Consider the following 14,320-nt stretch of genomic DNA (forward strand, 5'->3'; position numbering starts at 1 on the left):
GCGGAGCTGATGGTCCAGTGATGGAAGAGTGACCTCGGGGGCGGGGCTGATGTGTCCAGTGATGGAAGAGTGACCTCGGGGGCAGGGCTGATGTGTGCAGAGAAGGAGGAGTGACCGCGGGGGCGGGGCTGATGTGTCCAGTGATGGAGGAGTGACCGCGGGGGCGGGGCTGATGTGTCCAGAGAAGGAGGAGTGACTGCGGGGGTGGGGCTGATGTGTCCAGTGATGGAGGAGTGACCGCAGGGGCGGGGCTGATGTGTCCAAAGAAGGAGGAGTGACTGCGGGGGCGGGGCTGATGTGTCCAGAGAAGGAGGAGTGACTGCTGGAGCGGGGCTGATGTGTCCAGTGATGGAGGAGTGACTGCGGGGGCGGGGCTGATGTGTCCAGAGAAGGAGGAGTGACTGCGGGGGCGGGGCTGATGTGTCCAGAGAAGTAGGAGTGACTGCGGGGGCGGGGCTGATGTGTCCAGTGATGGAAGAGTGACATCGGGGGCGGGGCTGATGTGTCCAGTGATGGAGGAGTGACCGTGGGGGCGGGGCTGATGTGTCCAGAGAAGGAGGAGTGACTGCGGGGGCAGGGCTGATGTGTCCAGAGAAGGAGGAGTGACTGGGGGGGCGGGGCTGATGTGTCCAGTGATGGAGGAGTGACCGCGGGGGCGGGGCTGATGTGTCCAGTGATGGAGGAGTGACCGCGGGGGCGGGGCTGAGGTGTCCAGAGAAGGATGAGTGACTGCGGGGGCGGGGCTGATGTGTCCAGAGAAGGAGGAGTGACTGCGGGGGCGGGGCTGATGTGTCCAGTGATGGAGGAGTGACCGTGGGGGCGGGGCTGATGTGTCCAGTGATGGAGGAGTGACCGTGGGGGCGGGGCTGATGTGTCCAGTGATGGAGGAGTGACCGTGGGGGCGGGGCTGATGGTCCAGTGATGGAAGAGTGACCTCGGGGGCGGGGCTGATGTGTCCAGTGATGGAAGAGTGACCTCGGGGGCAGGGCTGATGTGTGCAGAGAAGTAGGAGTGACCGCGGGGGCGGGGCTGATGTGTCCAGTGATGGAGGAGTGACCGCGGGGGCGGGGCTGATTTGTCCAGTGATGGAAGAGTGACCTCAGGGGCAGGGCTGATGTGTGCAGAGAAGGAGGAGTGACCGCGGGGGCGGGGCTGATGTGTCCAGTAATGGAGGAGTGACCGCGGGGGTGGGGCTGATGTGTCCAGAAAAGGAGGAGTGACTGCGGGGGCGGGGCTGATGTGTCCAGTGATGGAGGAGTGTCTGCGGGGGTGGGGCTGATGTGTCCAGAGAAGGAGGAGTGACTGCGGGGGCGGGGTTGATGTGTCCAGTGATGGAGGAGTGACCGCGGGGGCGGGGTGGATGTGTCCAGTGATGGAGGAGTGACCACGGGGGCGGGGCTGATGTGTCCAGTGATGGAAGAGTGACCACGGGGGCGGGGCTGATGTGTCTAGTGATGGAGGAGTGACCGCGGAGGCAGGGCTGATTAGTCCAGTGATGGAGGAGTGACCGTGGAGGCGGGGCTGATGTGTTTAGAGATGGAGGAGTAACCGCGGGAGTGGGGCTGATGTGTCCAGTGATGGAGGAGTAACCGCGGGGGTGGGGCTGATGTGTCCAGTGATGGAGGAGTGACCGCGGAGGCGGGGCTGATGTGTCCAGTGATGGAGGCGTAACCGCGGGGGTGGGGCTGATGTGTCTAGAGATGGAGGTGTGACCGCGGGGGCGGAGCTGATGTGTCCAGTGATGGAGGAGTGACTGCGGGGGCGGAGCTGATGTGTCCAGTGATGGAGGACTGACCGCGGGGGCGGGACTGATGTGTCCAGGGATGGAGGGGTGACCGCGGGGGCGGGGCTGATGTGTCCGATCCTGTATCAGTGATGGAGGAGTGACCGCGGGGGCGGGGCTGATGTGTCCAGTGATGGAGGAGTGACCGCGGGGGCTGGGCTGATGTGTCCAGTGATGGAGGAGTGACCGCGGGGCGGGGCTCATGTGTCCAGTAATGGAGGAGTGACCGCGGGGGTGGGGCTGATGTGTCCGGTCCTGTATCAGTGATGGAGGAGTGACCGCGGGGGTGGGGCTGATGTGTCCAGTGATGGAGGAGTGACAGCGGGGATGGGGCTGATGTGTCCGGTCCTGTATCAGTTATGGAGGAGTGACCGTGGGGGCGGGGCTGATGTGTCCAGTGATGGAGGATTGACCGTGGGGGCGGGGCTGATGTGTCCGGTCCTGTATCACTGATGGAGGAGTCCGGCCCCCGCGGTCACTACCAATTCCGCTCAAGCAGCTCCTCGATGTGCGGAATTGGGTGCGCGTCAGAGGCTGTGATGGCGTTGAGCCCCCTGTAGTCCACGCAGAACCGGGTGGTCTGATCCTTCTTTGGCACCAGAACTACAGGTGAGGCCCATGCGCTCGTTGACCATTGAATCACCCCCAGCTGTAACATCTCATTGATCTGGCGCATAACCTGCTTTACTTCGTCGGAGATCCGATAGGGTGTTCGCCGTAATGGGGCATGATTCATGGTGTCCACCTCGTGGACTGCTAACATAGTCCTTCCAGGTCGGTTGGAGCGTGGTCCGCAACTGCGACCGCTGAGGTTCGGTTAGTGAGGCGCTTACCTCCACATCCTCGATGGACCCACCGGCCTTGGCTTGGGCCAGCATGTCCAGGAGGGTGTCTTCCTCCCCGTCTTCAGGCAGGCTGCAGATCGGTAGGACGTTAGCTTCACGTTCGTGATGAGCCTTCATCATGTTGACGTGAAAGGCCTTTCACCTACCCCGAGCGTGGTCAAGCGTGACCACATAGGTGACTGGATTGAGCTGTTAGTGAATGACGTATGGGCCTTCCCAGGCTGCCTGAAGCTTATCCTTTGGAACGGGGACCAGTACCCACACCTTTTGACCCACGTGGTAGGTCGTACCAGTGCTGGTCGTACCAGTGCTTCTGATCTGCCTGAGCCTACGTCATATTGTCATGCACCAACTGCGTCAAGGTCTGCATTTTCTCACAGAAGCGCATGACATACTCCACTATGGACACTTCAGAAGGGTTCGGCTCCTCTTCCCAGGATTTCATTACTAACCCAAGGGGACCCCGGACTCGCCTGCCGTACAGGAGCTCGAAAGGGGGGGAACCCCGTCAAGGCCTGCGAAACCTCTCGGTAAGCGAACAGCAGGTGTGGGAGGTACCGCTCCCAGTTGCGCCCTTGGGTCTCAACCAGCATGTGCAGCATCTGTTTGAGGGTACCATTGAAGCACTCACACAAGCCATTGGTCTGTGGGTGATACACACTCGATACCAGACGCTTCACCTGCATTTTCTTACAGAGAGCCTCCATTAGGCGAGACATGAATTGGGTTCCTTGATAGGTAAGCATCTCCCTGGGAAATCCTACCCGTGAAAAGATAGCCAACAGGGCATCCGCCACCTTATCTGCCCTAGTTGGTGTCACGGATCAATTGTCACGGATCCCTTCTCCGTGGTGTCACTTATTCGTCACGTGCCTGCTCTCACACGTGACTTGGGGTTGTGCCTGCAAGGGTTAATCTATCTCCCCACTCTCAGTACAGCATTCATCCTCTGTCCTATGCTGTAATGGGAGCATAAATCACACACCGACCCAAGCCACACACCCGCTCATACACGCTGCCACCACTCATCGAATACACAGGCGATGAGTCCCGGAAATAATAATGCAAATAAAAATATGTCTATCACTCATAAGGCTCACACACCTTAGGCTATGGATTCCTTTAGAACATTCAAGGTTCAACTTGTTAAAGTTTTATACTTTAATAACAAAAGGTTCAATGCTTCCAATAAGAAAAAGGTATAAAAATATGATAATAAAAAGACATACAACTTATGCAAACAGTATCAAAATAAACAGGAGAACTTACAGAAATTATCTAACTGGTAGTTGCTTTCTGCTCCCTGAGGGTAGGACGATGTAGATTGGATCACACCAGCTTCTCAGGCTGCCCCCATCATGTGAACACAATTCTCTGGCTTCAGCCTAAATTTATAACTTTGGACTGGAGGTCAGGTTCCTAGACCAGCCCCTCAGGTCAATATCATAATTACTGCCTGTTTGATTGGGCCACGGCCGCGCCTTCAATGAATATATTATTTTCTCTTGTGAAAAGGTTCTCAGGAATAGATTCCCTCAGGCTGCAATTAGCATCTCCCCTCCAAGACCTAGGATGTGCCAAATGTTACTTTTCTTCTTGGCCTTAGCCAGACCTCCTGGTGAGATATAGAGACACAATTTCTACTAGTCCCAAGGAAGTACCTATTAACACCTAGGTGCGACTTGCCTTCAGGACAGATGTTACATTATTACTAGTCACACATATAACCCTAGACATATGTCACTACACACATATAGATATATATACACATATTTTACCACAGATGGGGACAAAGCCACTGCCTCTGGGTACCGGGTAGCGTAGTCTACCACAGTGAGGATGTATTGCTTTAAAGAGCTGCTGGGGACGGCCAGCAGGCCCACAATGTCCACCGCGATCCTCCGGAAAGGCTCCTCTATCACTGGCAAAGGGATCAGGGGAGCCTTAAGAGCAGGCCCCACCTTCCCCACTCTTTGGCAGGAGATACAGGAGCGGCAGCAGTTTGTCACATCTGTCCCCATCTTGGGCCAATAGAAGTGTTGAGACAGCCGGGGCTTAGTTTTGCTGATCCCCAAGTGTCCAGCGAGCGGGATCTCATGGGCAATCCACAACTCACTTCTGAATTGCTGCGGGACGACCAGCTGTCTTTCCCTCAACCACTCCTTTTGCGATTTTCCAGGTACTGTCTCCCGGTACAACCTCCCTCGTTCCCAGAACACCCTCTCCTTATCAGTCATGGATGTGGGCATGTCAGCGAGGTACCTCAAGTTCTCCAGGCTCGCATTTGAGTGCAGAGCAGCCTGAAACTCCTGGCTAGGGGAAGCCAGAAGTGACGTCAGGGTCCCTTCCCCACGGGAACCCTCTTGGACCTGCTCTGGGTCCATCTCTGGTTCAGTCACAACGATGACTGAGGAAGGTCCGGAAGGCAGACCGTTATCTGCGTTCCGGGCACTCTGCGGGTGACAGCAGCTACGTAGGCTGTCTCCCCGGGGATTTCCTCAGACCCATCAGCCGGTGCTGCTATGGGCTCTACCTCCCCATCCACCCCCAACACTCCAGGGGCAGTGCTATTTATGGGCCCGTTACCTTCCTCGGTGGCACTGGTCAGTTGCACGCCATCACCTTCCTCACAGTTCCCATGTATCTCCCCATTTCCCTGAGCACCGACACTTGCCCTCTGCCATCCCACCCTGCAGAGTGACGTGACTGAGCACTCCTGCACCTGTGAACACATCATCCTTAGGACATAAATGGATAGCAGGTTAAACATGCACATTTTCATCATTATCGGTATTACCCTTGGCATTTTCAGAAAAATGATTATCAGGCTACATGCAATTTCCCATCATTATCAGCATTCGATCGGGGAGGGGAGTCAGGGACATAATATGCAACCATCCTCCCCAAATCAGTCACTAATAAAGTATCAGTGGGCAAGTTATCAGACAACCCCACTTCCTTCACCCCGCTTCCTGCACCCCAATCTATATACACCCGGGCCATTGGCAAGGAAAAGCTGATGCCCCCAATCCCGTTGTCAGTTAGGGTTTTTCCCGGAATGATCTCTTCTGGGGCCGCCAGTTTGGGTCGGATGAGGGTCCGTTCAGCCCCGGTGTCCTTATGGCATGTAGCGACCTGGCCCCCCACGGTGATGTGCTGCACATTTTCACACACCTTCCAAACCACCCCACCCACTAAAAGAACTGCTGCATAAGGCCCTGGGGCCTTGACTGGGGGGTTCCTCTGCTTCTCTGGACAGTTGGCGCTGATATGCGTCCCCCATGTTAAATATAGGGGCGCATGACGCGTGCGTCGCCGCTGCGTCGCCCTACGCAAACTCGACGCACACTAGCATAACGCTAGTGTGAACGTAGCCTTAGAGATGCCCTTAATCTGGTAGACTGGGACAATATCCTCAGAAATGAGAATACAGATAATAAATGGGAAATGTTTAAGAACATCCTAAATAGGCAGTGTAAGCGGTTTATACCTTGTGGGAATAAAAGGACTAGAAATAGGAAAAACCCAATGTGGCTAAACAAAGAAGTAAGACAGGCAATTAACAGTAAAAAGAAAGCATTTGCACTACTAAAGCAGGATGGCACCATTGAAGCTCTAAAAAACTATAGGGAGAAAAATACTTTATCTAAAAAACTAATTAAAGCTGCCAAAAAGGAAACAGAGAAGCACATTGCTAAGGAGAGTAAAACTAATCCCAAACTGTTCTTCAACTATATCAATAGTAAAAGAATAAAAACTGAAAATGTAGGCCCCTTAAAAAATAGTGAGGAAAGAATGGTTGTAGATGACGAGGAAAAAGCTAACATATTAAACACCTTCTTCTCCACGGTATTCACGGTGGAAAATGAAATGCTAGGTGAAATCCCAAGAAACAATGAAAACCCTATATTAAGGGTCACCAATCTAACCCAAGAAGAGGTGCGAAACCGGCTAAATAAGATTAAAATAGATAAATCTCCGGGTCTGGATGGCATACACCCACGAGTACTAAGAGAACTAAGTAATGTAATAGATAAACCATTATTTCTTATTTTTAGGGACTCTATAGCGACAGGGTCTGTTCCGCAGGATTGGCGCATAGCAAATGTGGTGCCAATATTCAAAAAGGGCTCTAAAAGTGAACCCGGAAATTATAGGCCAGTAAGTCTAACCTCTATTGTTGGTAAAATATTTGAAGGGTTTCTGAGGGATGTTATTCTGGATTATCTCAATGAGAATAACTGTTTAACTCCATATCAGCATGGGTTTATGAGAAATCGCTCCTGTCAAACCAATCTAATCAGTTTTTATGAAGAGGTAAGCTATAGACTGGACCACGGTGAGTCATTGGACGTGGTATATCTCGATTTTTCCAAAGCGTTTGATACCGTGCCGCACAAGAGGTTGGTACACAAAATGAGAATGCTTGGTCTGGGGGAAAATGTGTGTAAATGGGTTAGTAACTGGCTTAGTGATAGAAAGCAGAGGGTGGTTATAAATGGTATAGTCTCTAACTGGGTCGCTGTGACCAGTGGGGTACCGCAGGGGTCGGTATTGGGACCTGTTCTCTTCAACATATTCATTAATGATCTGGTAGAAGGTTTACACAGTAAAATATCGATATTTGCAGATGATACAAAACTATGTAAAGCAGTTAATACAAGAGAAGATAGTATTCTGCTACAGATGGATCTGGATAAGTTGGAAACTTGGGCTGAAAGGTGGCAGATGAGGTTTAACAATGATAAATGTAAGGTTATACACATGGGAAGAGGGAATCAATATCACCATTACACACTGAACGGGAAACCACTGGGTAAATCTGACAGGGAGAAGGACTTGGGGATCCTAGTTAATGATAAACTTACCTGGAGCAGCCAGTGCCAGGCAGCAGCTGCCAAGGCAAACAGGATCATGGGGTGCATTAAAAGAGGTCTGGATACACATGATGAGAGCATTATACTGCCTCTGTACAAATCCCTAGTTAGACCGCACATGGAGTACTGTGTCCAGTTTTGGGCACCGGTGCTCAGGAAGGATATAATGGAACTAGAGAGAGTACAAAGGAGGGCAACAAAATTAATAAAGGGGATGGGAGAACTACAATACCCAGATAGATTAGCGAAATTAGGATTATTTAGTCTAGAAAAAAGACGACTGAGGGGCGATCTAATAACCATGTATAAGTATATAAGGGGACAATACAAATATCTCGCTGAGGATCTGTTTATACCAAGGAAGGTGACGGGCACAAGGGGGCATTCTTTGCGTCTGGAGGAGAGAAGGTTTTTCCACCAACATAGAAGAGGATTCTTTACTGTTAGGGCAGTGAGAATCTGGAATTGCTTGCCTGAGGAGGTGGTGATGGCGAACTCAGTCGAGGGGTTCAAGAGAGGCCTGGATGTCTTCCTGGAGCAGAACAATATTGTATCATACAATGATTAGGTTCTGTAGAAGGACGTAGATCTGGGGATTTATTATGATGGAATATAGGCTGAACTGGATGGACAAATGTCTTTTTTCGGCCTTACTTACTAACTAACTATGAGGTACACACTATTGTCTCAGGACTAGTAAACACTGGGCTTGTTCTCCAAAACTTTTTTGTGCCATTTCCTCGCAAGAACTGTGCAAGTTTTTAGTGAGAAGAATGATTGCTCAAACCAGATCACTAATGCTCTATTATCCCACCGTGCTGCCACCAATATGTCATGAATGCCACCGAGATCCCACCAATCTTTCACAGTTCACAGGGAAAATACCTTAATCATCCCCCCCCCCACACACACACACACTCACACCAATTTGTTACGAACCGCAGTTGTTTGGTTGCTCCTGGTTCCTTCTGAAGGGGATTTATCTATATCCCACTTCCGGTTTGGAACTTGCAGCTCTCTGGCACTCCCTTACCCTCAGGTCAGTTAGGGTACTGCACCTAGGGTAATTAGTCACCAGAAAGGCTGCCTGCTATGTACTGGCTATTGGGCATGCTGCAGCGAGGGCGATACAACTACTCCCACACAGGCAGGAACAATAATTATCAACGCCGCCGCTCGCTGCAAAGACGCCCAACGGCACAGGACACAGTATGCTGCCTCCAGCTCCGATTTTTTAAGCATTAACGGTCCAGAGCCAACTCAAATCAGTAGTGTAATTCATTTCAGAGGATGCGACAGTTCGTTTAGATCATGGAGCGACAAGCTAGTAATTTTATATTTTACTCCAAAAAAATGGTAGGCAGTGTTTACAAAGTATAAAAAGATATTATAAAGGAGACAATATCATATGTACAATACAGATTACAAATAAAATGGGACTAAAATTGAAAAGAACACTTACAGGTCGTTCAAATCATTTCATATCATCATGGCTGGCCTGTGGGCTTTGTAGGATGCACACATCTAGATGCATGTCACATCTGTACGCAGCTAGACCCCGGACACAAAGACCTCAGAAGACTGCTCGCTTCACTACTTGTTTCTTAGCCTAAAACCCAGGCACTCCCCTGCGGTGACATCACTTAGGGGCTGAAACCTCCCCTTAGAATATGAAAAATATTTTTACGCATATCTCGCTGTATGAATCTTGTATAGGAACTAAACCAAGGTGCACCACGTCGGGGCGATTCTTTTAAGTGTAAGCACGGCACAGTTACATGAACCGCTTATGGAGAAATCCACGCTTTGCCCTCATTACGTTTAGCTGCTAGTGCTTTCGGTGACTGATAGATCTATTGATGGACATCCAGAAGATATAATTCTTATATCCATAGCCCGGATCGGGGCCCAGTATATATCACATTAATAGAACAAAGAATCTCAACAAAGAAAGTACCAGTTTTGGCCAGTATTCGATGGGAGGGGGGAATGAGGAGTCTAGGGAGAATCGTCTGCCCAGCATAGAGCTATAACAATTAGTTTGGTGGGAGGGAAAATTAGGGGTTTTGGTGCTGCTTTACCTCCTCTTTTCTGTGTTGTGCAAGTGGAGCGCTTCTTGGTGCTGCTTTACCTCTTTTCTGTGTTGTGCAGGTGGAGCGCTCCTCGGTGCTGCTTTACCTCCTCTTTTCTGTGTTGTACAGGTGGAGCACTCCTCGGTGCCCCTCTCACTCCCGGTTGTGTCTTGCAGGGTCCCGGGGCCTCAAGACGGTTCTCATGACCTCCTCTTGGAGTGCGACGTGGCAGCGGTGGACTCCATTCGTCAGCATCTGCAAGTTTACAACTTCCGTCAGAGGGTGGATGTGCGGCCGTGCCCCGAGCTGTCCATGTGGGCTCTGATCCAGGAGAAGCAGGACCCTCCGGTGGGCACGCTGCCCACGCTGGGCCCCCTATGTGTGCCGGACCCCAGGTGCCCGGAGATGGGCTGCCGGATGGTGGCAGAGACGGGGCAGAATGTCAGGGACCTGCTGCCAGGAGCCGAGCTGGGGAGCGTCCAGGACTACAGGCGGCACCGATACCGGCATGGTGCGAACCCAACCAAGAGCCTGACTGTGCCCACCCTCTGCGTCCGCTGAGCGACACCGCCAGTCACCTCCAGAGCTGCACTCACTATTTTGCTGTTACATCATCTCAGCTCTGGAGGTGACCGGAGTATAAGACACGGTGTAACAGCAGAATAGTGAGTGCAGCTCTGGAGGTGACTGGATGATAAGACACGGTGTAACAGCAGAATAGTGAGTGCAGCTCTGGAGGTGACTAGAGGATAAGACCCGGTGTAACAGCAGAATAGTCAGTGCAGCTCTGGAGGTGACTAGAGTATAAGACACGGTGTAACAGCAGAATAGTGAGTGCAGCTCTGGAGGTGACCGGAGGATAACACACGATGTGACAGCAGAATAGTGACCGCAGCTCTGGAGGTGACCGGAGTATAAGACACGGTGTAACAGCAGAATAGTGAGTGCAGCTCTGGAGGTGACTGGATGATAAGACACGGTGTAACAGCAGAATAGTGAGTGCAGCTGTGGAGGTGACTAGAGGATAAGACCCGGTGTAACAGCAGAATAGTGAGTGCAGCTCTGGAGGTGACTAGAGTATAAGACACGGTGTAACAGCAGAATAGTGAGTGCAGCTCTGGAGGTGACCGGAGGATAACACACGATGTGACAGCAGAATAGTGAGTGCAGCTCTGGAGGTGACCGCAGGATAACACACGATGTGACAGCAGAATAGTGACCGCAGCTCTGGAGGTGACCGGATGATAAGACACGGTGTAACAGCAGAATAGTGAGTGCAGCTCTGGAGGTGACTAGAGGATAAGACACGGTGTAACAGCAGAATAGTGAGTGCAGCTCTGGAGGTGACTGGATGATAAGACACGGTGTAACAGCAGAATAGTGAGTGCAGCTCTGGAGGTGACTAGAGGATAAGACACGGTGTAACAGCAGAATAGTGAGTGCAGCTCTGGAGGTGATCGGATGATAAGACACGGTGTAACAGCAGAATAGTGAGTGCAGCTCTGGAGGTGACTAGAGGATAAGACACGGTGTAACAGCAGAATAGTGAGTGCAGCTCTGGAGGATGACGCAGCTCTAGCAGTGACAAGGTCTCGGGCTGTGGTCACCTGACGGCTCCTCTCCCTCTTGCAGGGCTCCCGGAGGGCGTGCAGGACCTTCCCCCGGGCGTGGCGTTACCGCTGGAGTCCAACCTCGCCTACATGAATGGCATCAGCTTCTCTAAGGGCTGCTACGTGGGTCAGGAGCTGACGGCGCGGACTCATCACACCGGCGTCATCCGGAAGCGTCTGGTGCCCGTGCGCCTTTCTTCTCCGCGATCGGCTGAATGCGAGGGGTCAGAGATCAGCACAATGTCAGGGAAGGCTGCCGGCAAGTACCGGGCCGGAGAGGCGGACCTGGGCCTGGCCCTGCTCAGACTCGCCCATGTGGGGGAGGAGCTTCAGATGACAGCAGGAGGCGGAGCACCAGTCAGTGTGACGGCGTCTGTGCCAGGATGGTGGCCGCGTCCTGGGGAAGGCGTCTAAGCAGGAGGAGTCCACAGGATCTGTGACAAAACCTCAGCCGTGTGCGCAGATATCCTCCATCTATATGTAAATAATAAATACTTCCACCCACTGACAGCAAGCAGCGGTCTTACATCACAAATGACTGATCCCGAGCGTGGAAAACATCTAACAGTGATAAATATCATTGGTGACATCACTGAGGTGTGGGGCGGGGCCTGATACTACGAGGTCTAATGATGACGTCATAGATGGTGACATCACTGAGGTGTGGGGCGGGGCCTGATACTACGAGGTCTAATGATGACGTCATAGGTGGTGACATCACTGAGGTGTGGGGCGGGACCTGATACTGTGAGGTCTAATGATGACGTCATAGGTGGTGACATCACTGAGGTGTGGGGCGGGACCTGATACTGTAAGGTCTAATGATGACGTCATAGGTGGTGACATCACTGAGGTGTGGGGCGGGACCTGATACTGTAAGGTCTAATGATGAGGTCAGAGGTGGTGACATCACTGAGGTGTCGGGCGGGACCTGATACTGTGATGTCTAATGATGGGGTCATAGGTGGTGACATCACAGATGTGGGGCGGGGCCTGATACTTCGAGGTCTAATGATGACGTCATAGGTGGTGACATCACTGAGGTGTGGGGCGGAGCCTGACACTACGAGGTCTAATGATGAGGTCATAGGTGGTGACATCACTGAGGTGTGGGGCGGGACCTGATACTGTGAGGTCTAATGATGACGTCATAGGTGGTGACATCACTGAGGTGTCGGGCGGGACCTGATACTGTGATGTCTAATGATGAGGTCAGAGGTGGTGACATCACTGAGGTGTCGGGCGGGACCTGATACTGTGAGGTCTAATGATGGGGTCAGAGGTGGAGACATCACTGAGGTGTCGGGCGGGACCTGATACTGTGATGTCTAATGATGACGTCATAGATGGTGACATCACTGAGGTGTGGGGCGGGGCCTGATGCTGTGAGGTCTAATGATGAGGTCATAGATGGTGACATCACTGAGGTGTGGGGCGGGACCTCATACTGTGATGTCTAATGATGAGGTCATAGGTGGTGACATCACAGATGTGGGGCGGGGCCTGATACTTCGAGGTCTAATGATGACGTCATAGGTGGTGACATCACTGAGGTGTGGGGCGGGGCCTGATACTACGAGGTCTAATGATGAGGTCATAGGTGGTGACATCACTGAGTTGTGGGCGGGGCCTGATACGAGGTCTAATGATGAGGTCATAGGTGGTGACATCACTGTGGGGTGGGGTGGGACCTGATACTGTGGGGTCTAATGATGAGGTCATAGGTGGTGACATCACTGAGGTGTGGGGTGGGACCTGATACTGCGGGGTCTAATGATGAGGTCATAGGTGGTGACATCACTGAGGTGTGGGGCGGGGCCTGATACTACGAGGTCTAATGATGAGGTCATAGGTGGTGACATCACTGAGTTGTGGGCGGGGCCTGATACTACGAGGTCTAATGAGGTCATAGGTGGTGACATCACTGAGGTGTGGGGCGGGGCCTCATACTGTGAGGTCTAATGATGAGGTCATAGGTGGCGACATCACTGAGGTGTGGGGCGGGACCTGATACTGTGAGGTCTAATGATGACGTCATAGGTGGTGACATCACTGGTACACAAAATGAGAATGCTTGGTCTGGGGGAAAATGTGTGTAAATGGGTTAGTAACTGGCTTAGTGATAGAAAGCAGAGGGTGGTTATAAATGGTATAGTCTCTAACTGGGTCGCTGTGACCAGTGGGGTACCGCAGGGGTCGGTATTGGGACCTGTTCTCTTCAACATATTCATTAATGATCTGGTAGAAGGTTTACACAGTAAAATATCGATATTTGCAGATGATACAAAACTATGTAAAGCAGTTAATACAAGAGAAGATAGTATTCTGCTACAGATGGATCTGGATAAGTTGGAAACTTGGGCTGAAAGGTGGCAGATGAGGTTTAACAATGATAAATGTAAGGTTATACACATGGGAAGAGGGAATCAATATCACCATTACACACTGAACGGGAAACCACTGGGTAAATCTGACAGGGAGAAGGACTTGGGGATCCTAGTTAATGATAAACTTACCTGGAGCAGCCAGTGCCAGGTCATAGGTGGTGACATCACTGAGGTGTGGGGCGGGGCCTGATACTACGAGGTCTAATGATGAGGTCATAGGTGGTGACATCACTGAGTTGTGGGCGGGGCCTGATACTACGAGGTCTAATGAGGTCATAGGTGGTGACATCACTGAGGTGTGGGGCGGGGCCTCATACTGTGAGGTCTAATGATGAGGTCATAGGTGGCGACATCACTGAGGTGTGGGGCGGGGCCTCATACTGTGAGGTCTAATGATGAGGTCATAGGTGGTGACATCACTGAGGTGTGGGGTGGGACCTGATACTGTGAGGTCTAATGATGAGGTCATAGATGGTGACATCACTGAGGTGACGGGCGGGACCTGATACTGTGATGTCTAATGAGGTCAGAGGTGGTGACATCACTGAGGTGTCGGGCGGGACCTGATACTGTGATGTCTAATGATGGGGTCATAGGTGGTGACATCACTGAAGTGTGGGGCGGGACCTCATACTGTGAGGTCTAATGATGAGGTCATAGGTGGTGACATCACTGAATTGTGGGCGGGGCCTGATACTACGAGGTCTAATGAGGTTATAGGTGGTGACATCATTGAGGTGTAGGGT

General features: G+C 51.8%; 1 protein-coding gene across 1 annotated transcript in view; it reads left to right on the forward strand.

The window, feature by feature from the left end:
- IBA57 (iron-sulfur cluster assembly factor IBA57) overlaps nt 1-11,695 on the forward strand; it is a 51,524-nt gene extending 39,829 nt beyond the window's left edge. Inside the window, exons 2-3 of the mRNA XM_069729095.1 lie at nt 9,754-10,088; nt 11,210-11,695. Of these exons, the coding sequence (XP_069585196.1) occupies nt 9,754-10,088; nt 11,210-11,601 (727 nt within the window). The 3' untranslated portion in view covers nt 11,602-11,695. The remainder of the gene's footprint in view (nt 1-9,753; nt 10,089-11,209) is intronic.
- Nucleotides 11,696-14,320: the final 2,625 nt, after the last annotated feature.

This window comes from Ranitomeya imitator, chromosome 6 (assembly GCF_032444005.1).
Source record: "Ranitomeya imitator isolate aRanImi1 chromosome 6, aRanImi1.pri, whole genome shotgun sequence".
Classification (NCBI taxonomy): Eukaryota; Metazoa; Chordata; class Amphibia; order Anura; family Dendrobatidae; genus Ranitomeya; species Ranitomeya imitator.